The sequence below is a fragment of the Malaclemys terrapin genome, chromosome 1, assembly GCF_027887155.1.
Source record: "Malaclemys terrapin pileata isolate rMalTer1 chromosome 1, rMalTer1.hap1, whole genome shotgun sequence".
Lineage (NCBI taxonomy): Eukaryota > Metazoa > Chordata > Testudines > Emydidae > Malaclemys > Malaclemys terrapin.
Window position 1 is genome coordinate 325,674,750 of NC_071505.1, and position 26,471 is coordinate 325,701,220.

Consider the following 26,471-nt stretch of genomic DNA (forward strand, 5'->3'; position numbering starts at 1 on the left):
GCCCCCGCTGCTCCCTTCTTCCCATCAGGCCAGCCAGCTCTCGCGAGAGCAAGTGCGCTATTTAAGAAGCCACCCAGCCGTTGAGTAGCCCTTGTCTTGGCCTCCCAGAGAGCGTGGCGAGGACAGAGGGTGAGTCGTGTGGGGGTCGCTTGTGCTATCCGGTGCCATCCGCGGCGCTGGGCCCCTGGGCTGGGCGGGGACCCTCAGGGGGAGGCTGGGGAGGATCCGGGGCTTTGTTGGTGGGAGCTCATCGATTAACTGCGGCAAGTGATGGGGGTCTAAATGCAGCCCCGCTCCCCTCTAAGGGCTGGGGGGCCTGGCCGGTCTCTATGGCCTTGTCCTTCCCTGCCCCAGGGCCGGCGCCCCCCATTGGCTCGGCAGCATCATGGGCTAATGGTACGGCCCGCTCCCTTGCTAATGGTACGGCTCATCCCTTGAGAGAGGCTTCCCCTCCCCCGGCGAGGTGCCTGGGAGCTAGTGTAAGCTGGAGAACGGCCCGGCCCCGCCGAGTGACCAGAGCATGGGGCAGGGGCGGCTGTCGGGTTCCTCCGTTCCCTGCTCTGCCGTGGGCTCGCTGTGACGTGGGGCAAGTCCTTCATCCGGCTGTACCTGCTTGACTGACTCAGGGGTAAAATGCTTCGGACAGCATGTGGGTGTAATTAGTACTGTGTGTACGGTGAGAGCCTGGCTGGCTGCACGGTGCTGTAGAAGTGGGGAGAGGGATAGAAATAGACAGCAGCAGGTTTTTAGGAGTGTCTTTTTTAATCAAAAAGAACAGGAGTACTTGTGGCACCTTAGAGACTAACAAATTTATTAGAGCATAAGCTTTCGTGGGCTACAATCCACTTGTAGCCCACACAAGCTTATGCTCTAATAAATCTGTTAGTCTCTAAGGTGCCACAAGTACTCCTGTTCTTTTTGAGGATACAGACTAACGCAGCTGCTACTCTGAAACTTTTTTTAATCAATTTGTGGGAGGAAACACAAACCTTGTTACAGCAACACCAGAGTTTTGGGGAAAATTTAGGGTGACCAGACAGCAAGTGTGAAAAATTGGGACAGGGTTGGGGGTAATAGGAGCCTATATAAGAAAAAGATCCCAAAATCAGGACTGTCCCTGTAAAATTAGGACATCTGGTACCCTAGAAAAACTCCTTTAAAATGTTCAATTTTTAACCCTAATTATTATTTTTCCGTCAGGAGAGGTGGTGGTGCTGCTGCAGCAGGATCAGGCCTTGCCAAGCTAGGGTAGGGAGAAAAGTGGTGTTGTGGAACTGCATGAAAGTCTTGTTTCTGCATATTTGTATACACATAAGTTTGAAAGCATCATAGTTAAGCAGCTGGTGTGCTGTGACTACCTGTTATTTCTCTGTTACCTTGTGACCCCTAAACTGTACTATCTCACTTCCCAACTTGTTCATGTAGTAGCAAACACTGCCAGTATTAAACTTTAGTATGTTACGAATTATCTGAGCTATCACAAGTGAAAGTTAAAAGAACCTTCACAGAAGAAAAAGCACCTTTTGACCTTAACTGATATGTTTACTTTTCTCGTACAGATCACCTATCTACTATTGTATCTTGGCAGGGAAAAGTCTTAAGACTTAATACAATTCCTTAAATGTCTTAAACTAGCCAAAGCAGATCCTACTCCCTACATCACCTTTCCCCTTTATCTGCAGGGATTGCAAACTCATGTTTGGCTCCCCCTTTGACATCACAACCCTGCACTCCTAACATTCTTTATTTCAATAGTTAACAGTTAACACCAGATGCTGAAGGCTGGCACACTTTGCTAGTGTCAACTGCTGATGTTAGCCTGAGATCTGTACGTGTGCCAACGTTCACGACTACTTATCTAGCTTATTGGGTTAAACTGTAGGAGTTTGCTCTAGTGGGGATGGGGTTTTCCAGTATGCCTGGTGGAGGGAAAGAGTGAACAAATCAATGGGATGTGTGTACCCCATATGCCATCAGGTGCTTTGGAAAACCCATCTCTTGAATTTTAATCCCTGCTTTCAACCCACCTTGTCCATTGTTTTGGGTATGTCTCATCTCTGCCTCAGTTTTTTTTCATCCATAAGACAAGAATACTTTCCTACATCAGTGTTGTGAGACTGATTGGATGTTTGCAAAGCACTCTTTTGGACACAACTAAATATTGTTAAAAGTGCACACTTTTTTAAACATTACAACTGTTTTTGAAATATCACTGGGCAATATAATAGGTGATTATCTGCAAAGACTTCTATTTACTGCTCCAAAAAGCCTGAATGCTCAATATTGGGGCAGGAAGGATATTTTATACTACACCCTGAAGATTTTTAATAAAAAATATTTGTTGGACAAAAAGTCTTAAAACTGAGGTATTTGTAGTAATTTTGCAGAATCCTAAAGGATGGGTTATGTCCACCTTCTTAGCTTCATGCTAATGTTTTTCAGACTACTTGTCGCTGCATACACTATGCATGTTATTTGGCTGTGGGTGAAGAAAATGAGTGCCATACCCTACACAGCTGAAAGTTGGTTATTCTGAACTCTAATACAAAGTAGTTTGACATTAATAGAAGAAAAGATACTGATCAAGCCTTTTGGATGGGCCTGTTTTTCCTCAGTCTCTCAAAATAGTTAAGGCAGTGGTTCTCAACTGATTACACATTGTGGGCTGCATATGTGGCCTGCAGTGTATTACCTGAGCTGTGGTGCTGTAGAAGTGGGGAGAGGGATAGAAATAGACAGCAGCAGGTTTTTAGGAGTGTCTTTTTTAATCAAAAAGAACAGGAGTACTTGTGGCACCTTAGAGACTAACAAATTTATTAGAGCATAAGCTTTCGTGGGCTACAATCCACTTGTAGCCCACACAAGCTTATGCTCTAATAAATTTGTTAGTCTCTAAGGTGCCACAAGTACTCCTTACTGGGCAGGGCAGCCTGGACCCCTGCAGTGCTGGGTTGGCTGGCTGCTCACTCTGTCTTGTCTGCATGAGGCCAGCTGGGAACCTGGAGGGGCCTGGCACATGCGCCTGCCTTGTGCTAATTGGGCCATGGGTTGAGAACTGCTGACTTAAGGTAACCTAATTGTAACCAAAAAAAACCAACCTTTTATTGAATATTTTTTTATTTTAGAACAAATTGAAAGATCAGAATGACTGATACTGATGAAGCCAAGACTTCAGCTTTTGACCACTTTGAAGATTCCCAAGATCTAATATATACGCCGCAAGAACAGTCTAATGTGCATGAACATGTAGCTGCAAGGAGTTCATGTTTAGGCTCTGCACAGAAAGATTCTGTATGTGAAAAACCTTCACAGGAATCCTACATCAGTGGTAGATCTTCCAAATATTTCACCTACTTGACCACCACTGTTCCAACCAATGCTCTGCTGGATGACAGCGGTTCAGAGATGTGAGTTCTCTCTTCCCTTCCCCTCCTCTCCCCCACCCTCCAAAAAAGCTACATATCTGGTAAAACCGACTGAATGCCCTAAATCTCTTAAGATACTGGATCCAGTTGTATGAGATCTTGGTTGAAAACAAACAATTCATACTACTGACTTCTATTTAGGATGATGTACTTGGGTTGGTGCATATGCAGTACAGTAAAACCTCAGTTACAAACTGACCATTCGACCACAAACCTCATTTGGAACCAGAATTACACAATCTGTTATCAGCGGAGACAAAAAACAGACAGTAAAATACTGTTAAATGTAAACTACTAAAAAAAGGAAGGCAGCATTTTTCTTCTACATAGTCAAGTTTCAAAGCTGCATTAAGTCAATGTTCAGTTGTAAATTTTTGAAGGAACAACTTCAAAACAACTGTTTGGAGTTAAAAACATTTCAGAGTTACGAACAACCTCTATTCCCAAGGTGTTGGTAACTGTGAGGTTCTACTGTTCGTTTGAGTGATTTTTGTGGGGAGGGCAGTTTCTTCGTTAGCTCCCCACATGTTAGACAAGTATTTTCCAAACACAGGAAGGCAGACCTTGCCCCAAAGAGCATACAGTCTAAATATCTATGTAAATAGTTATCTAGGATACCCTAGAACTCCTAACCCATGTCATATATACTTTGGCTTGAAAGACTTCATATCTCTACCAGCCACAATTCTTTATTTCTTCACTCCCTTCCAGTTTTGCTTTTTTGGGGGCCAAATTTTTTTATTTAAACAAACCATATGGCGATGGGGGTACCAGGAATTAAGTCTTCATTCGCCTACATTTTAAGCTGGCTTTAATGATTTATTAAATATCATTAGCCTTTGAATTACCTTTTTGATTAGGCAACATTATTAAGGCTCTAGGACTAAAATTCCATCTGGCTTTTTTCAATTTGGTATACAATTTTTTAAAGGCTTGCAAATACCTTGTAATCTTACTTTTAAACTTTCCAATAACTATCCAGTGCCTGTACTTGAGTAACAAGGAAGTGACTTTCAGTTCCAGTAGTCAGTTCCTCTGTAGTTCCTTTCATCCAGAGTCTTCCATAAACAGTGAGTCTGATTCTGTCACCCTGTATCTTGTGTAGGCAATCCTAGTGCAAAAGTGAGAGTAAAACTTTGCATTTGGTAGCACTTGTCATTGTGCAGATTAACTACACAAGGGTCTGGGTAAGCATTCAGCAAAGAAATCTGTTATAAGCTTGTGAGATAGAGAAGTGTGGCTGTTCTCCAGCTGGGTTAAGTGAAGAACAGGATGGCTTACCCAAGGTCAGTCACTGGCAAAGCTGCAAGTACGGAGCATAACCCAGGAGCCTGGGCTACCAGCTTCTTCCAAACCACTATTCAAAGGATTATTTCAAAGTAACTTTACAGTGGGCTTTTACTACTGAACAAAATTGTGTGTAATCAGGTTAAACCAATTTTAACAGTTACAGAAATGAAGGTGCCCTAGTATCATAGCCTTTCTCTGCAGGGTGGTAGCAACCAACAAAAAGCTAAGGAGAGCCATTATATGGACTTTTTAAGGTACAAGCAGAAGCTTGATTGTGGCAAGAAGCCTTGCCTTATAAACTCTTAGAATGCGGTGAAGAGGTTCTCAAACCAAATTGCAGTGTACCTTGAGGGAGGTAAGTGTGCACCTGGGGAGGAGCTAGCCCTCCAACTGCATCTCCCCCTTTTGCACACTCTAACATTCACTAGTGGCTTGGTGCAGCAGTGCTGAAACCTTACTGGGGAAAGGGTTGTGCACTTGCTGATGGAGCAGGCAGGGGCTGCCTCCCCACTGCTTCCATAGTACATGCCGCCCCCAGCAGCATCTTTCCCCTTTCATTCCTGCACAGCTCCCTTTAGATTGGACCAAAGCACACACTCCACTTGTGGAACAGACTCCTGGCAGCTGTAATGCCCCTCCCCCACAGAGGGGCTGCAGAAATTAGCCTGGAGCAGTTGTCCTGCTCAGCCATGCACACTGTGTCCCTTGCTATGGGCCAGAATTACACCAGCCCCTCTCCAGTTGCATGGCCATTGCCTGAACTCCGGCAGCATGTATATGGTGGGGAGGCGCGCCAACATGCGCTGCCCACTGGAAGGGAAAGGGGCACACACCTCCTCCAGCTTGGCATTCAGTTGCACTGCTGCCCCTGACCCCAACAGTGCCCCTATGCATATGCACAAAGTGACCTTCCCCACACATAGTACTTTCTTGCTTGTGTAAAACACCTGCCAGCCCCTCACATCTCCATCCATTGTGGTATATAGGTATCCTATACAAAAAATAAGAGAACCAAATTTCCTCCATGGGACATACTCTTTGCTGTGGGCCTTGGAACTAGATTGGGACCAACTCATTTCAAGCAGGTCACAAAAGCGGGCTCTTGAGCTCTGGATGCTGCCTTCCTCCCTGGGAACAGCTTGTTTGCCAATGCTAAGGAGGAGGTGATGTGGGGTCCCTGAAGCTGGTCAGGGGGTGGGGGCCTGCTCCCTGCCTATGCACCTCTAGGGAGGTGCAGTTGGTTCTTCCCTCCCCGCTTAAGATGGCTCACTATGACAACATTTGAGAACCTTTGCTAGATTGGCTTTCATTTCAAGCCGACACCTGTTACAGCAAGTTGCCATGCAATTTCCAATCCATATGAAGTCAAACTGGTACTAAACAGACTTTCCAAGGAAGGATAGCAGTCTTGTGGTTAAAGCATGGGTATGGAAAGTAAGTGTGTTTTGTGGCTGTCAGATTTCCTATGTGACCATAGCCAAGTTGTGAACCCACTCTACAATGCCTCAGTAGGTTTTTCCATCTGTAATATATTTCCCTGCCTCAGTGGCATGAAGGCTTAATTCACACCTATAAAGCTGTATGAATAAAGCTTTGAAATCTCTGAAATTCTCTGTATTCATACAAAGAATATGAACATGAGTGGCCATAGTGGGCCAGACCAATGGTCCATCTAGCCCAGTGGCTGTTACCAGATGCTTCAGAGGGAATGAACAGAACAGGACAACAATTGAAAGATCTATCCTGTTGTCCAGTCCCAGCTTCTATTCTCAAAAGGGTAGTAGGTAAAACTTCAAATATTTAGAACAAGTGATTTTTTAATAAAGAATCTTGCGTAGCTTGTAGCCAGCCCTCTACTTAACTCCCTTGTGGCTTCACCTGAAATTAAGATGCATGTTTACTGATCTAGTGCATTAGGTATCTAAGGGCCATACTTAGTCAAATTTTTTTAATAGTAATCACCATAAACACCTAATCACTCCAAAGCTACTAGAGAAGATAATTTTGTTTGATACTAGGAGAGTTCTTTGTAGTCCGTGTGTAATTTATCAGAAACATCAACTGTGCTTTCAAAAAAGTTAACCATTTACTCTTGTTTTGTTATCAGTGACCTTTCTGATTCTACTAGCAGCTTGATCCAACACGAGTGTAACATTACACCAGCAGCTCGAAGTTCAACAAGGCACTTGGCAAACTCTCCAGCAAATACATTAGACAGAGACACTTCATCTGACTCCTCTCTGGACCCTGGGTCTCCATTTAAGTTGGCTAAATCCCCAGGGCTGTCTAGATCCGCACTCAATTTGAAAGCCAGTTTTGACTATCACTTGAGGAGGAAGTATAGGAGACAAGCACATCAAAGATGTAAGGAGAAACCAAAAGAGAGAAAAAAGAGGTACAAGAGCACAGGAAAACCTAGAGGGAGACCGCGGCTAACTGCTCCACAAGAAGAGCAGAAAAAAAGACTTCTAGACAGAGGTTTTCAGTTTTCTTTTGTGGAAAAAGAATATGGAAAGAAACATATCCCCATGAAAATGATTTTTGAATATGAGGTGAGGTTTTGTCCTTTTTTTTTTTTTTTTTTTTATTAGAGTGGTTTCTAGAGGCAGAACAAACTTCAGTCTTTGCAAACAAACTAGTTACCAAAAGGTAACTATTGTGCTTCTGCACTTAAGAACCAATGACTAATTTGGTCAGAGTACAGTGAATTAAATTCACACTTTCAGTACAACATTATAGATGAGATTGTATGCAGATTACTTGACAGCATAATTTATCAGTTAGTACTAAATCCTTGAAACTGATTTGCTGTATAGCACACTTTAAATATATGCTGAAGGGTCTATCTTTGGTATTAGAAGTTAGAAATAAACAGATGTAGTCTGTCTTAATAATGGCATTGATTTTCAAGGTCTTGGATAACGTAACAAGAAATCTGTTTTTCTTAGCAAGCAGCTTTAAAAGGATATTTCCAATACATTAAGATGCTCAAATATGAAGAACATCTCAAAAAGGCTTTAAAAAACCTGAATGCTAGTGAGGATTTAGAAAATGAATGTATGGCGATGCGGAAACACAAATACATAGATGACGAAGGACCCATTTCTCCTATCGAGGAGACAGAGTAAGTTCACACTTATTATTTTTTTTAAATTTGTAACACCTTCCATCTATTTCCTTAACTGGCATTGAAGTTATGATGAATGCTATCTGTGTACTACATAATCATTAGGGAAATTTATCCTTGCAATATCCCTGAGGCAGGGGAGTAAATCCCCATACAGATCAGGAACTGAGCAATCAGTGAATTAGTTTCTCACGGTCACATAGAAAGCTTGTGGCTGAGCTGCGCGTTCAACTCAGGTCATCTAAGTCTCACTGCAGTGTGAGACCATCATCCACTGTGTGCATGTTTCTATGAGACTTGATCTATGAATTTTCAACTCTGGTAATTTAAATTTAATTGAGTTTAAATCTGGATTGGGAATTACTAAAAGTAATTCTTGTTTTGAGAAACTGTTCACACCTTAATTTCATGCAGTATCACTTTGTGTGGGAGGCCATAAGATCCAACCCCCGTTTAAAAAAAACAAATGCACGCCTTGGTATCTTGTGGCATAGGGATTGGATTGGGAGTTCGTGGAGTGCAACCTGTCAAGTCTGAGGACTGTCTTTTTTTTTTTTTTTCCCCCTTGCATTTTGTTTGATTCAGTGAACAAAGTGGAATGGGAAATAGTCAACTTAAAATCATTCTTGTCTGAAATTTGTCTACACTTATTGCAAATAATAGCTGAGCTTTCTATAGCTGAAAGATCAGAGACTTAGTCTTTCTAATGCATAGTCAGTTAAACTATTATGTAAAGTTTTGCTGTTCTCATATGTGGTCAGTCATTTTCCCCCCATTTACATGGGTGTTTCACACAGCCATGAGGGGAAGATGTAAAACCATAACAATTAGCAAGGATGCTTGGGGATCAATAATCAAATCTATTCCTAACTCTTCTCAAACTGAGTGTTTCAAGTTGGCATGTTCCTTTAAGTGTCAAGGTAACTTACAATAGCTGAAGATTGGAAAAACTTCTTCATAAGAATAAGAACCCAATCCTCTGCCCTTGATGACAGTGATGGTGTGACTGACTGACGGAGACCTAATTTTGTGAATAAAGGCTGCAGGATTTGCCTTGGTCTCCAATATGTACAAGTATAAACTCTGTAATGGTTGTGGCTCTGACTAAATTTTCAGAGAATTCACTTTAGAGAAGTGGAAAGCTGAAGAGTGGAAAACTTTTTGCAGACTGACTACCCTGCTCAAAATAAGGAGAACCAGAGAGCAATCAGACTATGCATGTTAAAGATTCTTGGGTAAAGGTTACAACTACCCCTTGCACATGTTGCTCAGCTGTGGTTCACTCACAGATGTAATATCAGGCAAACCTAATCCCCCTACCTCTTTTGGCCCATGTTTGACTGTAACAGCAGTGCTATTTAGCTTTCTCTGCTCTACCCTAATACAGACCTGTCCTCTTAATCTCCTCAGTATGCCAGTTGGCTTTTCTTCATGGTTGCCCTGTCCACTCTCTCATATCTACTCTGGAGGCCTTCTCTCTATCTCTTTGCAATATCATTGAAAGCTTGTCCTACCTAATTTCTAATTGTCTTGGGAGATGTCATTTGAGATCAGACTTTTGCAGGAGTGGCCTCCTCATGTAGGTGCAAGTAGTAGCATTGAAGCCAAGAGAAACTCAACTTTTTGTGGAGGTAAAAGGCAAAGACCACTTGTAGTCTTCGTATTTTGTGCTATTACATAAACCTAACCAAACTCTGTACCATTTTTATTTCAGTGGAGATGACCACAACTTGGATCCTGATCAAGAAGAACTTGGTGCCACAATAGTTGTGAGTAAACCTGAGTTAACTTCACTCCCCAGTGTAGCATTTTGAAGCAAATTAACCAAAAGAACAATCAAGCAAAATTAAAATATTTTTGGATTAAATATTTGTTCCTGGAATTAGACTGTATCTGTGGACTATTATGCCATCTCTGACCCTGCTTCTTGATATTAAAAAAAAAAAAAAAAAAAAAAAAATGAAAATTCATGGTTCTGACTTGTTTGCCACCCCAAACAATCCTAAATTGAGGAATACAGTTCTGAGAATTACTCATGGGTAGTTCTTGGGAAATATTGTTCTGCATCTCCCAAAATTATTGGCAAAATCCCACTTCAAATCTTGTCTTTTTATAATTGGCTCTTATTCTGATCAGGTTTATATCTTCTATTGACTTAGGAGAACAGCTGTTTCATATTAAGCAGCAAACTTCCAAGCAAGAAAAAATCAAAGACAAAAGCAAAGCATGCAAAAACTGATCAGGGAAGATGAAATGAAGGAAGAACATGCTGCTGATGGGCCTGGGCCTGTACAGGAGATACTACACAGATCAGAAAACTAGTACATCATGGAATCCCGTAAATGCTGGTTGCTGTAACCCTGACTCTGAGCATATATCTTCATATGCTGCTCCACTTGGCAACAAAACAGTTTTTGTTTGAAGTGACTATGTTCAGCATTCAACTTAAACTTTCAGTTATTGCAAGTGATTAATCTAGCATCAGCTAGGTTGTAAATGTATAACTTCAGTTTCCTTTGGGTGAGTGTATGATTTGTTTGGCAGTGTCTAGAGATAAAATTCTAAATGTTGCAATAAAAATAGAGTAGTAAAGGAGCTGCTCTTATAAAGCTTTGAGGTTTTAATTTGCTCAGTACTATTTGTGGAAAAGGAAGGTAAAATATCTAACTTACCTAACTTGGTTCAGAGGTTAACATTGCCTTCTGTCACCCTAACCTTAGTTTAAAAAGATCATGTCTGAACAGTCTTCTGCCTCCATAGAAAATAGTAATATAAATTGAAAAGTGAGATTGAAACTTAATGCATATATTCCATACAGCATGTCACTTTCAAAAGCACTCCATTCTTTTGTTTTTTGTCTAACTTGGACAGAAACTTAAAATTCTGTGCTGATAATAAAATGACTTTTTTGCAACCCACAACTGATAACCGTATGAGTTGTGCTACTTGTAAGCATGGACAGTAATTGGAGCACATATATTAATGGTGGTAGAAATGCTGAGTAGAGAATATTATACCTTTTTTCTTTCATTTCTTCTTTATGAAGTCTCAATCTATCATCCCACAATCCATTCAAATTCTAGTGCTAAATGACCCCAAACGTCTTATCTAAAAAAAATAAATACATAAGACTTCCTCAGTGCTGGTGAATCTACCAAAAATGTGTGAATAAGGGTTTTAGCAGTTAAAGCACATATAGGACATAATTATTAAGTTGTTATAGTGGTATTCAGGGGCCCCAATCTGGAGTGAGATTGTACAAATAAAATCCCAAATGAGGACATGGTGAGATATTGACAATAATAGAACACAAGCTTGTATATTTTAGCTATGGGTACAGTTTGTAGGCTTCATATCTGTGCTTCTTAAATAATCTCATGTTGAATCATTTCAATTGTGGTAGGAACTTCCCTGCTGGTTTGTGGTATTCAAAATAACCATTTGTGACTTAGCTAATTCAGTAGATAAAAGCAATGTAGAATAAAACTGCAAGACAGATTTTTTTTTTTAGACTGTAGTATCAAACTATCTCTAATGCTGGTCTGAGATAGCTGCTTAACTTTTTTTTTAGGCATGAACGTGACAAACATCCCCTCAGCGTAGTTTGAAAAAATTCATGCTGGATCTGGGAATGGAGTTGTTGCTGGGTAAGGTATTGCAGGTACCATATATAGTACTTGATCCATCTGACTTCACATTGCAGTTCACATGATGAATTTCTCTGTTCAACTGCTGGGTGATTCACAAATGAACTAAATTCTAATTCTGAACAGAACTGATTAAATATTCCATGAAAAACCACTTATAACAAATCTAGTATTGGTTAGAGAAATATTAATCTTTAATGTTGTAAACCTGAGACTTCATCTGGCTCTTTTCTATCTCTGCATTTTAGTTCAATTCTCCTTTTTTGGAGAGAGAGAAAAAGGAACCATTTTAGTTTATTGCTACTGCAAGAGGTAAGTTGCTTTTTTCTTTGTATTCCTTTTCATGATTTTCTTTCAATAAATTGAAATAAACTGTCTGAATGGCTCTTTGAAAAGATACAAAGCGCATGTATTCTAATCTTGCTCGCTTGATACTTAATTTGGTAGAAGGAGTTTGAGTAATGGAAACAGATGAAATGACTTGGCTAAAATTAGTCTGAGATGGGATTAGAACTCTGAACTCTTGATTACAGTAGTGGTCAGACAGTTACATGCAGCTACTCTTACACTCGGAAAGCAATATACTACACTAACTTGGAATCTGAAGTTAGTTCTCATGCTGCTGTGCTTGTTCACCCTGATACCTTGCTTTCTCAGCTTAAGATTTCTTGTCAACTTACTATCTTCTAAAATCTTTCTTGTCTTTTCCCTCAGACTAATATTAGCTTATGCCCTACATTCAGTGTTGACTTCTAATTACATGTAGGATATAATTCTGTCCCTGTGCAGGTGTCTTGCTGACTGTAATATCCGTATTCAAGTGCTTGTGAAGGCTTATTTGGTCCACAATACTCCTGGGGGAATTCTGCCCCAAATTAAAAATTCTGTGCATAATATTGTAAAATTCTGCAGTTTTTTTTGTCAAAACACTAATCATGCCAGTTTCAATTATTTTGGTAATTTATTTCAAAATATCGATCAGCAACTGTCTGTTAACAGTAGACCTACATTCCCCCAGGAGTATAGAGTATTAAGGAAACACCTATGACAACCCAGTTCCGGTTTCTCTTCTTGCCCCCCCAGCACAGTAGTGAGGCCAGATACCCACACCCTATCCCCCCAGAGTCCACATGCTGGGCATCCCAGAGTGAGAAACAGACTGATGCTAGTTCCCAGACATTTGTGGAGATTCCTGTATGCCACCACCTTCTTTCAGGGCATGTTGAGAACTGCAGTTGCCAGGAACCCTCTAGCTCCCCCCTCTCCCTCCAGCAGTGTCTTCCACTTGCAAGCTGTACTCTGGGTCCAACAGCCCCTCGTGGTGGCCAGCAGCTTTGCAGTCCATTTCTGTGGAGAAAAAAGAAATTCTGTGCAAAACATTTTTTTGTGCAAATTCTGCATGCACAGTGGTGCAGAATTCCCTCAGGAGTAACATAATGCCATGTTATGGAAATGGGAAGCAGATATAGTAGTGGGGCAGTGCCACTGTGAAGTTAGTCATGACATTTGTTCTAATGACCTAAATTTCACATGCTTAGTTGGATTTCTCTTAAAGCTGGTGTGCTTCAGGAGGATGCAGAGTAGGGTTAGTGACCTGAATTTGCAGGCATTTGAGCCAGGGGTTCTGGAGAGAAACCCTAAGAAAAAAATAGCCCCTTAAAGAAATGTAGGAGGGCTTTTGCCTATAGATAGAGTAAACTATAGATGTGATATGGGTCAAAATATTCTCAATCTGAGTTTTACCCAAGATAATATATTGCACCCACTAAATCTTGGGGAACCCAAATTGAGAACAGTATTTAAGAATATGAATTCCTTCAGTTTGTGTACTGTTAAACTGAGAGGGGCAGACTAGAAGAATCCATAAACCTTTTGATTGCTTTGGGCATAAAGCTTATGCCCAAATAAATCCCTTAGTCTTTAAGGTGCCACCAGACTCCTTGTTTTTGTGGATACAGACTAACACTGCTGCCCCCTGATACTTTTGCTGTGAGCTTACCTTCAGTAAATAGGATAAGTTCATCACAAGTCCCCACTTCAGCCACTCACTTCAAAACTTCTTTTGTCTTAAGTTTACAAATTTGCCACAATTTGTAAGTCAGAGGTGACAGTTTGATTTTTTTTTATAATCAAAATATTTGTGGGTGGAGGGGGCTAGAAAAGTGAGTGCTTCCTGGGAGGGTTATAAAGGCAGGAGGAGGAAGAGGGGTTTGGGGCAGCAGTGAGGTGAGGGGGGATAAATGGAGAGGGGGAGCACAGGTGGGGGAGGCATGGCACCCCAACCCTCTGCATCCCCTAACAGTGCATGTCCTGTTCCAAAACTACTCCCAAATCACATTTTCCTGTCTAAAAAAAATCTAAAATTAAATACCAAAACTGTTAACACAGAGTGGTGGTATGTTGTCCCCTGCAGAACATTGAGCTGATTAACACTCAAACTTCTGAAAACCAGGAAATGCACAGTTAAGGTGTTTTTGTGCATCCCTAACGCTGCCCTCTTTCAGCAATGCCCCAATATGCCTCATTAAAACACCTATTCTGACAACCCCGCAGTTGTTGAATTATTGCATGGGCAACTATAGCTGCATTTCTTGGTTTTCAGAAGTTTTGAGCTTTTTGCTCAACTCACTGTTCTGCATGGGGATGACTTGCCACCAAGCAACCCTAACTCTGTGCTAATGTAGGGTACGTCTTCACTTACCGGAGGGTCCGGCGGCAGGCAATCTATGTTCTGGGATCGATTTATCGCGTCTGGTTAAGACGCGATAAATCGATCCCGGAAGTGCTCGCTGTCGACGCCAGTACTCCAGCTCGCCGAGAGGAGTATGCGGCATCGACAGGGGAGCCTTCGTGCCGCGTCTGGACCCGCAGTAAGTTCGGACTAAGGTACTTCGAATTCAGCTACGTTATTAATGTAGCTGAATTTGCGTACCTTAGTCCGAAGTGGGGGCTTAGTGGGGACCAGGCCGTAGTCTCTTGCTATTAAATTGGAAATGTAGGTTTGTAGCTGAAGTAAATACTACCAAATATATAACCAACTACTTATTAGAACCAGCTGCATTTGAACAGTGCATAAATATTCTACTCTCAATTAAAGTGAGAAGTCCCATGGACAGTGTTTAAAAAGTTTGTTTTCCCAGCACATCTCCAGGTTTTGTATTTTGCAGTGGACAAAATCTTGGAGTAAGTGCTAAGAATAAACCCTTCTCTTGCAACCCACAACTCATCAATATATGAGCTGTGTTACTTTTCAGAAGGGACAATCTTTGAATGTGCTTCCAGTAGAACAGAATTTCTATGAGCACTGGAGAACTCCAATCTCTGCTTGCATCAAGCTCCGTCTCTAAAATGGATAATATAAATATTCAGTGTTTGCGCTTAGTCCCAGTTACACTGACTTTGTTTTAGGCTCTCCTACTGTAAATTCTGAGGAGACATGTAGTTGCTCAAATACCATAAATGTGTATAGTCAGCCAATTTGTTGAATTGATAATTCCATAGTCTTGCCTGTTGGCCTTTCTCTTATGTCAGTCTGTTTCCTTTAGCAGCTGGACCATGGGAACTTTTTTCCTGCTAGAAAAGGCATAGTATCTACCATTTCAAGGGGAACTGAATAAAACATCAGTTCTGAGTAGGTTGGCCAGCCAATCTATTTCTAGGCGCCCCTCAAATGCAGTTTTAAACAAGTGACTGGCATTTGTTAACCTACCAGTAAGAGAGAAATAATGGCAAAATATATAAACTCTTACATTAGGTGAGCCAATATTGAATATTTGTGTTGATTTCAAAAATAAACAAATTCGTGCTTGACTAATGTAAGCTGTGCTGAACAGAACAATGGTAACTTCTAGAAAAGTTTTTTGTTTTTGTTTTTTTCCATTTTAGTTTCTGGAACTTCCAAAATACACTGAAATCAAGATGGAAATACGTAGTTGGTTGAAAAGGGTAAGCTGTTATGCATTCATAGTAAATAACCGCATTCGAGTACACTAATTTTCTTTAGGGAAATTAAAATTTTGAATGCATGGCTTTTTGGAGAAAGTAGTTACCAAGTGAACTGTTGCACTGTTTTGGTATCTGCATCCAGCAGTATTCTCCTGATGGGGTGTTCAAAAAACAGTGCCACAGTAATCCAGCATCTGGCATCGTTGGTTTTCATGCTGTTACGCTTGTTAAACCTGGTATATCTGTTGGAACATGTAGGTTTAATTAAATTGTAGGTGGTCTTATTCAGAAGCTGGTGAAATAATGTTGCCATTGAAATATTGTGGAAGTGCCAATACAGTATTTTATAAATCACTTACATTTTTCTACTATGAATTTTGCATCAGAATCTTTGCTTTTTTTTTTTAAAGCATTTCCTATGGCATTCTGACTGTAGAGACACACTACCTGACTGCAGTCACTGTCAGGAAGATCATCTTCATACCAAGATGGTATGTACAGAAGAAATGTACATATTTGTAATCGTGAAGGAAACTAAGAAAAATAGCTAGTGTCAAGGTAGGGATAGGTCAGTTGAAGGTCCTGCTCAAGCCTTAAACTGGATGCTGCATTTTTTTGTTTAAAGCAGAAGTAAACCCTTATTTTGAAAAGAGACACTATCTTTTTTACTATAAAGCCACTATGAGAAGAGCTGGAAGCCCTCCCACAAGTTTCACTTAAGTGTCATCTAATGACCTTTTCCTACATCTTTCCATATGCTATGTATTTCTGCAAACTTGGGTGCTGGTTCCACTGAAGATCCTGGTATCCCGTGCCCTAAAATGACTTCTTGCAGACCTGAGCCAATTTGAGCAAGCTGCAGGCTCTGAGGTTGACAACTAATTTTGAAGCTTTTAAAATGTCCCTTTTTCCTCTATCTGGATCATTCAACACATTACGTTACTTCAATTTTTGTCAAGGTACTTGCAGTTCATCTTAATCTTTTTTACTTCTGGCCTGCAGTAATTTGGCCCTGTCTACTTGGGTAAAAAATGTTGGTTTTTAAAGTTTTTATTAAAAACCTTCCTTTATCATCTGTGTAGACCCATTTGAACTAGTTGCCTCCTAGTGTACAGTATGACCAGCTCAAACAAATTCAAAGGTGGTGAACTTTCTGCAGAGGTGACAAGGTTACACATCTTTCTTGTGCAGACAGAGCCTTTTAAAGCTAAATCTAATAGGGGAAGAAAGCCAGTAGTGTACTGACTACTAATTTAGGTGAATAGTTTGGTTTTTTTGGTAATATAGTTGACTATCTTCTTTAAAAAGATGAATTTGATAGTTGGGTGAAACTGCCTCGTTACACACCAAGAATAGGCACAATTAACGGTGTGTGTCTGAATTGAGCAACGTGGCTACAGAAGTAACAGGTTGTGCTTCCATCACTGTAAAATGAATTACAGTGGTGACAATGAGACCTGTAACAAACGTGTCTTAAAATGATTTTGAACTTTGTCCAGATAGAAGGGTAAACTCAAACATAGGTTCTGAAAAGTGGTCCACTCTATTGAGATTATCATAAAATATCACCTGCTTCAGTTTATTCTGACACTTGGGTTTTTGTCTGCTAGGCCAACAGTTCTCAACCAGGGGGCCATGACCCCCAGTTTCAGCAGGCTGCAGGGCCCCACAGCTGAAGCAGAAGCCTTCAATCCCCATTTGGTTGAAACTGGGGGTGGAGTCGTGGTGCGTCCTGGAGGTTTTATAGCATGTTGAGGGGGGCCTCAAAGAAAGGTTGAGAACCCCTGCCCTGGGCAGCAAAACAAGATCTGTGATTTAGATGTAGTTTAACCATATACTTTCTATAAGAAATCCAGTTAGGTACAGGTTAGGGATGTAAAACCCAGTTAACCAATAACTATTCAACTCCACCCAGGATCCCAGCTGCTGTCCCCCCGCACCTTTAGTTCCCTGATTAAACATTTAACTGGGTAACCAATAGAATTTTAATCTGTTACATGGTTATTGGGTTTTAAATGTTATTTACATCCTAGTGCAGGTTACTATCTAGATACATATGGTGCAGCGTGTATTTTGTCAAAGAAATTGAAGATGGGGATTACAAGACCACTTGTCTCTTTATATCACTTTCTTGGAAGTTGGGCTTTTCATACTTATGGCCATTTATCTTTTATTGTGGAGTCCTGTTGGAGGATTTAAAGGTTTGTTAGCAAGGTTTGGTTCTATAGCAAACAGCAGGGGGGTCCCATACCTTCAAAAGACTTGATAACAATGTATTTTGCAGGTTACTGTAGCCAGTTTTGTTCCAGGATACTAGGAAGACAGGGTGGGTGAGGTAATCTTTTATGGGACCAACTTGGCTGTTGGTGAAAGACCAGCTTTTGAGTTTACACAAGACCTGAACAAGAGAGCTCCATATAAGCTGAAAAGCTTGTCTTTTCCAACAGAAGTTGGTCCAATAAAAGATTACCTCACCCATGTTGTCTCTTTAAATACTAAATGTCAGCATTTGAACTGTAGTTTGGAAGTAATGAAAATGGAAAATTGTGACCCACATCCTGCCCAATACAAATTGAGTAATAAAACTACTTCTATAACAATTCCAGGGAAGAGGTAAATTTAAACTGTAGAGGCCACTTAACTGGCATTGAGTATAACAAACTGAATTCTCTCCCTTTGTTTTCAGGCAGTCCAAATAACTGTGGAACACTTGATCACCAATCGTATTTTCTTCTAGTGTCTTGGTAAGAAATTCTGGTGTGACTCCTTGAATGAATTTTGTGGTATCCTAAGTATCCGAGGGGTAAGCCGTGTTAGTCTGGATCTGTAAAAAGCGATAATCCTGTGGCACCTTGTAGATTAACAGACATATTGGAGCATAAGCTTTCGTGGGTGAATACGCATGCGTCTGACAAAGTGGGTATTCACCCACAAAAGCTTATGCTCCAATACATCTGTTAGCCTATAAGGTGCCACAGGACTTTGTTGTGGTATCCTAAAAGTGCTATAAACTTCCTGGTTAAAGGGCATTGCATGCCTCATTAACACAAAATTGATTTGCATGCTGTAGGATTGGATTATATCAAGGTGTGCAGAACCAGTAGAATCTGCGCTGTTTGTTGGAAAGCAAAAGGCTTCATAGTGAGGATTATCTACAGACCTGTATTCCTCTAGTTTGCTGTTTTGAAGAGCCATATAAAACTCAGTCCTATTAAACTTGCCATCAGATTTTTTTTTGGTACAGGAAGAATTAAAGCTTTATTTTCATTTAACTGGCATCTGTTTTTATACTAGAAGAAATAAGTGGAGATGTTTCATAAATAGTAAACATTTATTCTGCTCCAGAATATAGAGGATGTTGTGAGGAAATGTTATGATGATTGGCAAAATGTTCAACTGCTCTGAAGAGAGTGAATGATGACAGCCTTTCTGAACTGGGTTATGTGGCTTTTGTCTATCGTGCTCTAGTTCAGGTACACACTTGCCATTTAATGGTTTAAGCTTACCTTAGTGTCAGAGATGCATCCGAAGAAGTGGGCTGTAGTCCACGAAAGCTTATGCTCTAATAAATTGGTTAGTCTCTAAGGTGCCACAAGTACTCCTGTTTGCAGACTAAAGGGAAAATCTGTTAGAATCAGGACTACCATGTTTGTCTATTGCCACTGCTCTGTGTATACAGCAAGTGGCTTTTTGTTTGTTTGTTTGTTTAAAACTTTACCTTCTGGGTTCTAGTGTTTAGCTCTCCAGAAGTAGGGTTGTGGCCAGTAGTTGCATGGGTGATTTTTTTTTTCCAGGAAGAACACAGGTGCTTCAGGAATTGTATGGTGGTACAACCCCATTGTTAAAAATTGGTGCTGCTTGTGTTGGTGTTTTTGTGTTGCTGTAAACTGACCTCTTTCAGGTGGAGCACATGTTTAAAAAGCAAGGCAAGTGAAGTGATTACAAAGAAGCTTTGTCAACCAGAAATTAGGAGATGCCTGTTCATGAGGTAGGAAATTCTACCTTTTTATTAAAAATTCAGTGTCTGGTGGCTTTTGGTTTTAAGTAAGAACTTTTCTATCAAATGTATTCAATTTGAGAAGCATTTCAGTCTTGGTAAATAATTTAATTGTAAATATAGAATGACACCTAGTTTTATCAGTTATCTCTGCACATAAGTGAAGGATTTTTTAACTTCACTGGCATCTCCAATGGACATATACAAAAATATCCAGCTAAATATTAACATACAGAACTACACTTCCCCCTGAAAACTTAATTGCTATTTTTACAAATAAAACCTGAGATGGCTAACTGAAGAAATAGGAGGGAAATTTTTTTGCCTTTTTCAGTCATTTTGTGCAATTGATAGTAGTTTGTGTATAGTCAGTTTCCCTGTCCAGATTAATAATCTGGCTAAAACTAAATCACTGGCCATTACAATCAAGCAGTCTCCAGTTCTAGATTATAACCGGTTCAGTATTAACCTGTCTGGATGGGACATAGAGCAGATGGCAGCTGTTAAATATTTTGGCAGCATCATAGACTGTACTGAAGGATCCTCAAAAGCTGTGGACATGTGTATAGCAGAAGCTAGTGCTGCTGTAGTTTTTGGGCCCTTCAGCAGCCTGTGAGGATGCTGTGATATCAAATTTTCTAAGGTTCTGATTTATACAACCACAGTTATATCCGCTCTGGCAGTGAAATGGATTGAGGAAAGCTGAACACCAGATCGACCCTGTTGATTCTCGTAGTTGTCGTCTGATGAAGACTTCATATCAAATGGCAGGACAAGATCAGAAATCCATTATAAATCATGGAAAAAGCAGGCCTTTACCTCTTCAATAGGTGTTCCTGTTTGAAGTTATTGTTTAGGCTAGTTGATGCTGACAAAGTCCTATATTGGTAATTACAGAAGCTGTAAGATCTCATCCCTGTATTTCATATTACAGTACCACATAACTGAGGTCTATCCCGATGGAGCCTCTCCTGTAGGTTCATGTCGTTGGAAATACCTCATAGAGCAAACTTGTGGTTTCGCTTTACCCATTGAACTATTTGTTAGCTCTGTGGGATAAAACTGCAAGACAGATTTTAATTGTGTGTAACTATTTAACTCTTTCTGCATGGACACTGAGCAATATATTTTCTGTCCTGTAGGCACTAGCTTAGTTAACACTCAACATGGACTGAATCTGGTCACAAAAGGAAATGAGCAAATTGCTGGGTAAGATTTAGTGAGTGACTTGCACTGTGCTTTGACTTCTCATTGTAATTAACTTGTTGAATCACATTGTTTAAGCTGAAGGGTGACAAACTAAAACTAGGATCTCATGTTCTGTTTCTGCAGCTTCAGAAATTGTGAAATCAATCCTTCACCCAGCCTTTGCTGGAGAAACTAAGTTTTCTTTTTAACAGATTGTTTCTAACCTTCATGGTTGTCCAGACCAGACCGTGTATAAACAGATATATGTCAGACAATTTGAAACAATAGCTTTGAGGTGTGAATCTCACTCATTTTGCTGGGCTGCTAATGCTGAAATCCAAATGAAAGTAAAGCACCATTAATGGATTTAGTAGACTTTAGCAGAATTTGTGTATCCCAAACTGAACTCTCCATGGCTGTGCCAAGTCACCTGTCCCTTCTCCAGTTGCCAAACTCCCATCTTCAGAAGTGCTGTAAGCACTTAGAACAAAAATGTACAACACATTGAAAACAGGGTGGAGGCAGCATAAAATCAGTGTCAAATAACAGATGTATTTTCATTAAATAAAAAATGAAATTGCTGCAGAAATTCCAATTCAGTGTGCTGGAGTGTTGAAGAATCCAGGGATTTTGCCACAGAATCACTGAAGATTAGTGTCTTGTCTAAAACTAGCTAAATGTTCCATTTTAAAAAATGCATTAACTGGAGTACAAATCTCTATTATAATTCTAGAAACTGAGTTTTACTAGCTTCATTAAATAAGGACTCCTCTTAAGCTTCTGGTTACTTCACAGCTTGCAAAATGGAATTTTGCTCTGAGTTTACTACTGTTAGATCATTTAACTTCTAATTCAACACTTACAGAAATGTAACTTTAAAATGGGCTGATACTTCAGGATGGTGGAAGCTGTTACAAACACTTTTTTAACTGTGCACTGCAAGGTATCTGCATCCAACAGTGTTCTTCTGATGGGATGCTCAAAAACCAGTGCTACAGTAATTCAGCATTTGGCATCGTTGGTTTTCATGCTGCTGTGTGCTTGTTAAACCTGGTATTTCTGTTGACACATGTTCAATCCATAAAGACTGAAGTTTATCTGCTTTTAATTTATCCATATAGTATGTCTGCCATTGACCAGCTGTAGAAGACTATCTGAGTTGCACTCACTCCTTTATTCTTTTTAGAGGGACTTCACTACACTACTAGACCAGATTTCATTATGATGAAAGAATTGTTTGGAAGACCGTATCATGACACCAACTTGTTTGACGGGTAATATACTTACAACAGCTGAAACATTTATTCATCTTTCAATTTGGAAGGTATGTGACCTTGTACTACATAATTTATGGAAATATGCTTATAAGTGTAAATATAATGTAACTGGAATATGCTTTATGCAAAGTCTCTTGTAAAGTATCATTACAAAATTTATAATCTACTGAGTGTTCATCCTATTTGTATGTATGTATCTAAAACTAGAAATATGAAGCATAACTCTGAGGTCCTATTGTAATTATGCAAAGTGTGGGCCATTAATGGTGGATTAGAATCTTGAGCTCCCGTTGACCAGGACAGTTGGTTGTAAATGGTTTATCTGCAGGCCTTCCTGTGTACTTGTCAGAAGAATGAGGGTCTTACAGCAGGAGTCTCAAACTCAAATGACCACAGGGCCACATGAGGACTAGTACATTGGCTAAGGCCTGCATTACTGACACCTCCCCCTGCCACCCTTGGTCCCGCCCCCACTCCACCCCTTTCATGAGGCTCTGCCCCCTTCCTTCCCCCAGGGAGGGCAGGAGGGGTGTGGGGTATGGTGGGGGCTCAGGGCAGGGAGTTGGGGTGTGGGGTACAGCAGGGGGTTGGGCTGCAGGGGGAACTCAGGGGATGGGCTCCGGCCTGACACACACCAGGGGCAGGGCCGGCCGCCTGCCTGCCTGTCCCCGCACCACTCTGGGAAGTGGCTGGAACCTGGGGGAGGAGGGGCACAGGGGTCTGTGTTGCTGTTGCTTCAGGCAGCACCCCCAGCAGCTCCCATTCCCCTGGAATGGGGAACTGCGGCCAATGGGAGCTGCTGGGGGTGCTGCCTGAAGCAAGAGCAACACAGAGCCCTGTCGCCCCCCCCCCGTTCCCCATGTTCCGGCCACTTCCCAGAGCGGCAGGGGGCAGGGCAGGCAGGAAGCCTGCCCCTCCCCTGTGCATGTCGGGCTGGAGCCGCTCTAGGTAAACACTGGGGGGGAGCCACGAGGAGCTTGCAGGCTGCAGAAAACAACCCTGTGGACCACATGTTTGAGACCCCTGTCTTAACAGCGACATGATCATGTCACCTGAACTGGAACCCATCTTAAATCTGGTACTTTTCCATTTACAAGGAGGGGTGGGGGCCCAGAGGTACCACCTAAGCTGGAACTAATAGACTGTACTGGGGAAAGGATTGGGCCCAGACTAGGAAGGATTCTAGTCTGTGAAGAGCTTATTGGAACATCTCTAAGGGTGAGATTTACCTGTATTCAGTTTCTTAATGTATTAGGCTTAGACTTGCATATTTTGCTTGGTAACTTAGTTCTTGGAACCACTTAAAAGTGTGTTTAAGTATAAAAAGTAAGATGTTTATTTAACCCAGAGTAAGAAAGACCTGGGGGAGCAAACAGCTGTGCATATTTCTCTATCAGTGTTATAGAGGGCAGACAATTTGAGTTTACCCTGTATAAGCTTTATACCAAGTAAAATGGATTTATTTGGGGTTTGGATCCCATTGGGTGCTGGAGACAAGTACTTGCTGAGTGGTTTTCAGTTAAGTCTGCAGCTCTGGGGGTGTGGTTCAGAACCTGGGTCTGTGTTGCAGCAGGTTAGCGTATCTGGCTCAAGACAGGTTTCTGGAGCCCCAAGCTGGCAGGGAAAAGGGGCTCAGAGGTAATCTCAGCACATCAGGTGACAGTCCCAAGGGGGTCTCTGTGACTGAACCTGTCACAGTATAATTACAGTATGAAATAACTCAAAATGCAATTAAGATTTTGAGAACCTCTGATCTGCTGAAATTGCAGCAGACAGTACTAGAATAAAGTAGAAACACTGAAGTGTGGTCTAAACCTCAAAGACTAAGGCAATCCTCATTTCGAATTGTGATAACATTTTTGACTTGGGCAAAATAATCACTTAATTTTGAATTATGACCCATATCTGAAATTAAGATAATTCTTACATATGTACCTTGTGTGGGGGGTGTTTGAGGCACTAAAACCGTTTTGAAGGTAAAAAGTAACCTGAAGTTCCAGGCTGTGTGAAGCTAGAACTGATGTCTACTATGAGGTGTAAGCACTTTGTAATGCTTTGGGACAACTGTTTTGATACAAAGCTTGACTCAGCTTAATTTTTAGAGCTTTAAGTTGCCATCTGCATCATATAACAACTCTGGCCTTTTCCACTAAAGTGTTTAGTGTTCAAGTATTACTTAAAACCCCAATCAATGGTCATTACCAAGGATACTAGGAAATACCATTTCTGGTGTGCTGTTGACATGACCATAAAGTAACTCCATCAGATTTTGGCATTGCTACTTTAGTAGCACTAAATCTGTTGGAAACAAGTAATGTAAGGGATCAGAGAGAGCACTTTCATGTCACCATGTCTGTTTTTGCTTAAATCCTCACTGAGAATCTTTTTACATGTTCTGTTCAGTATAGCCAGATTTCAGCTAAAGCTGTCTAAAAATTTTAAAAATAGTAACTATGGAAGAATTAGCACTTTGTACATTCTTTATCAGGATTATAGGCAAAAATCCCTGACTGCATGGAATATTTCTAATAAAGATCTGATTTGATTTCGTTTGAAGCTCCTCAGATGGTTTACTGAAGAGCAATTTATCACAGGACTCCTACATTTAAATGTAACGAAAGAAAACTGATATTAGCTAAACTGCCTCTGAATAGAGTTCTTTTCCTGGCTTGTCTTCAGGCAACTCTCACCTTGGTAATTTATGGCTTGATACTAACCAAATCTGACTCTCACTTTAACCCCTTAGTGTCCATTGCTAACAAATCACTGACCGCAAATCCCAAATGAAGACCAGGAACAAACATGGATATGGAAAAGACCTTTCTAGCTGTATTGCAAAGGTAAGGATGCCTGTTAGCAATTCTGATAAGCAACAGCAGTCACTTACTAAAGGTCATTTCAAAGAGGGTTTGCATGGCTGAAACCAGCAGCTCTTAACGCGATGACCTAATATTGAAATCCTCTGCAGGATGCCATGAGCACTTAGTGTGCTATGTGGCCTATTTCTGAGGAGATAGACATAGTGCAGCTAGGCTGTTGATCAAGTGTAAGAGAAAGGGATGTCATTAAACTCTCCAAATTACAGATCCAGTGTCACTGTGCCAAGTCATGGGAAAACTGACGCTGGCTTCAGAATTTAGGTAACATTTTTAAGTTCTTCAACCAAGCTTCTGACTTCAGAACTGGAAGAAATGGTTTAAACGAATATTTAATGTATGATGGAAAGTGGCTTGATGCAGAGTCCCATACTTTGTGTGTCACTTCAGTCAGTCTGGCCCTAAGTATTGGCATTTAAAACAAATAACAATTGTAACAATTTCTAAGCCCTTTTTGTCTTTGGGAGATTTCCTCTTGCTAGTTGAGGACCAATGCTACCCCCGGTTTATTAATAGTGCAATTAAATTAGTATAGTATTTAAATATTTTGGATGTTTTTCTACATTTTCAAATATATTGTATTTTGTGTTATAATTGAAACCAGAAAGTGAGAACAGGCATTTTCATGGCATTTTTGCAGCTGGCATTGCAAGGTATTTACATGCCAGATATGCTAAATATTCATATGCCCTTTCGGCCACCATTCCAGAGGACATGCTTCCAGGCCGATGACACTCATTTAAAAAAAATGCATTAATTAAATTTGACTGAATTCCTTTGGAGAATGTTATGTCCCCTATTCTATTTTACCCACATTGTCATATATTTCATGTTATAGCAGTCTCGGATGATGACCCAGCACGTGTTGCTCATTTTAAGAACTCTTTCACTGCAGATTTGATGAAACGCAAAGAAGGTACCAATGTGAGATTTCTAAAGATAACTACAGCACTTGACCCAAGATTTAAAAATCTGAAGTGCCTTCCAAAATCGGAGAGGGACAAGGTGTGGAGCATGCTTGCAAAAGTCTTAAAAGAGCAACACTCCAATGCAGAAACTACAGAACCCGAACCATCAAAAAAGAACCTTCTGCTGGTGGCATCTGACTCAGATAATGAAAATGAACGTGCGTCAGTCTGCACTGCTTTGGACTGTTATCGAGCAGAACCCGTCAACATGGATACATGTTCCTTGGAATGGTGGCTGAAGCATGAAGGGATATAGGAATCTTTAGCGCATCTAGTACATAAATATCTTGCGATGCCAGCTACAACCGTGCCATGCAAATGCCTGTTTTTGCTTTTGGGTGACATTGTAAACAAGAAGCAGGCAGCATTATCTCCAGCAGATGTAAACAAACTTGTTTCTCTGCGCGATTGGCTCTACAAGAAGTAGGAATGAGTGGACTTGTAGGCTTGAAAATTCTACTTTTTGTTTTTGAATGCAGTTATTTTTGTACATCATTCTACATTTAAGTTTTTCATGATAGAGATTGCACTACAGTACTGGTATGAGATGAATTGAAAAATACTATGTTTTTTACAGTACAAATACTTGTAATCAAAAATAGTGAGCACTGTACACTTTGCATTCTGTAATTGTAATTGAAATCAATATATTTGAAAATGTAGAGAAGATCCAAAAATATTTAAATAAATGGTATTCTATTGTTTAACAGTGCAATTAATTTTTTTAGTTG

General features: G+C 40.6%; 1 protein-coding gene and 9 non-coding genes across 20 annotated transcripts in view; all 10 read left to right on the plus strand.

The window, feature by feature from the left end:
* Positions 1-52: 52 nt before the first annotated feature.
* Positions 53-26,471, plus strand: part of TAF1D (TATA-box binding protein associated factor, RNA polymerase I subunit D) — a 28,836-nt gene continuing 2,417 nt past the window's right edge. Inside the window, exons 1-17 of one of the 11 annotated variants that reach the window (XM_054015658.1) lie at positions 53-129; positions 3,126-3,407; positions 6,823-7,267; positions 7,664-7,839; positions 9,557-9,611; positions 10,002-10,362; positions 11,414-11,489; positions 11,738-11,801; positions 15,375-15,434; positions 15,845-15,925; positions 18,121-18,178; positions 19,336-19,422; positions 20,574-20,640; positions 21,806-21,943; positions 24,643-24,736; positions 24,982-25,036; positions 25,668-26,447. In XM_054015658.1, the coding sequence (XP_053871633.1) occupies positions 3,145-3,407; positions 6,823-7,267; positions 7,664-7,839; positions 9,557-9,611; positions 10,002-10,094 (1,032 nt within the window). In that variant the 5' untranslated portion in view covers positions 53-129; positions 3,126-3,144 and the 3' untranslated portion in view covers positions 10,095-10,362; positions 11,414-11,489; positions 11,738-11,801; ... (7 more) ...; positions 24,982-25,036; positions 25,668-26,447. Of the gene's footprint in view, positions 130-1,199; positions 1,249-3,125; positions 3,408-6,822; positions 7,268-7,663; positions 7,840-9,556; positions 9,612-10,001; positions 10,363-11,413; positions 11,504-11,737; positions 11,802-15,374; positions 15,435-15,844; positions 15,926-18,120; positions 19,423-20,573; positions 20,641-21,805; positions 21,944-24,642; positions 24,737-24,981; positions 25,037-25,610; positions 26,448-26,471 lie in introns of those variants that run through there. The other 10 variants (XM_054015660.1, XM_054015654.1, XM_054015656.1 and 7 more) reach the window with 10 other exon arrangements.
* LOC128830697 (small nucleolar RNA SNORD5) lies at positions 11,545-11,617 on the plus strand. Its single transcript, XR_008443656.1, has one exon. It is a non-coding gene; the product is annotated as a small nucleolar RNA SNORD5 (small nucleolar RNA).
* On the plus strand, positions 14,628-14,753 carry LOC128830689 (small nucleolar RNA SNORA40). Its single transcript, XR_008443648.1, has one exon. It is a non-coding gene; the product is annotated as a small nucleolar RNA SNORA40 (small nucleolar RNA).
* On the plus strand, positions 15,551-15,690 carry LOC128830739 (small nucleolar RNA SNORA8). Its single transcript, XR_008443680.1, has one exon. It is a non-coding gene; the product is annotated as a small nucleolar RNA SNORA8 (small nucleolar RNA).
* Positions 16,767-16,902, plus strand: LOC128830742 (small nucleolar RNA SNORA1). Its single transcript, XR_008443682.1, has one exon. It is a non-coding gene; the product is annotated as a small nucleolar RNA SNORA1 (small nucleolar RNA).
* On the plus strand, positions 18,801-18,870 carry LOC128830736 (small nucleolar RNA Z40). Its single transcript, XR_008443677.1, has one exon. It is a non-coding gene; the product is annotated as a small nucleolar RNA Z40 (small nucleolar RNA).
* LOC128830745 (small nucleolar RNA SNORA18) lies at positions 20,375-20,506 on the plus strand. Its single transcript, XR_008443685.1, has one exon. It is a non-coding gene; the product is annotated as a small nucleolar RNA SNORA18 (small nucleolar RNA).
* On the plus strand, positions 21,552-21,692 carry LOC128830738 (small nucleolar RNA SNORA8). The gene has a single exon (XR_008443679.1). It is a non-coding gene; the product is annotated as a small nucleolar RNA SNORA8 (small nucleolar RNA).
* Positions 24,089-24,209, plus strand: LOC128830743 (small nucleolar RNA SNORA32). The gene has a single exon (XR_008443683.1). It is a non-coding gene; the product is annotated as a small nucleolar RNA SNORA32 (small nucleolar RNA).
* Positions 24,787-24,917, plus strand: LOC128830741 (small nucleolar RNA SNORA25). The gene has a single exon (XR_008443681.1). It is a non-coding gene; the product is annotated as a small nucleolar RNA SNORA25 (small nucleolar RNA).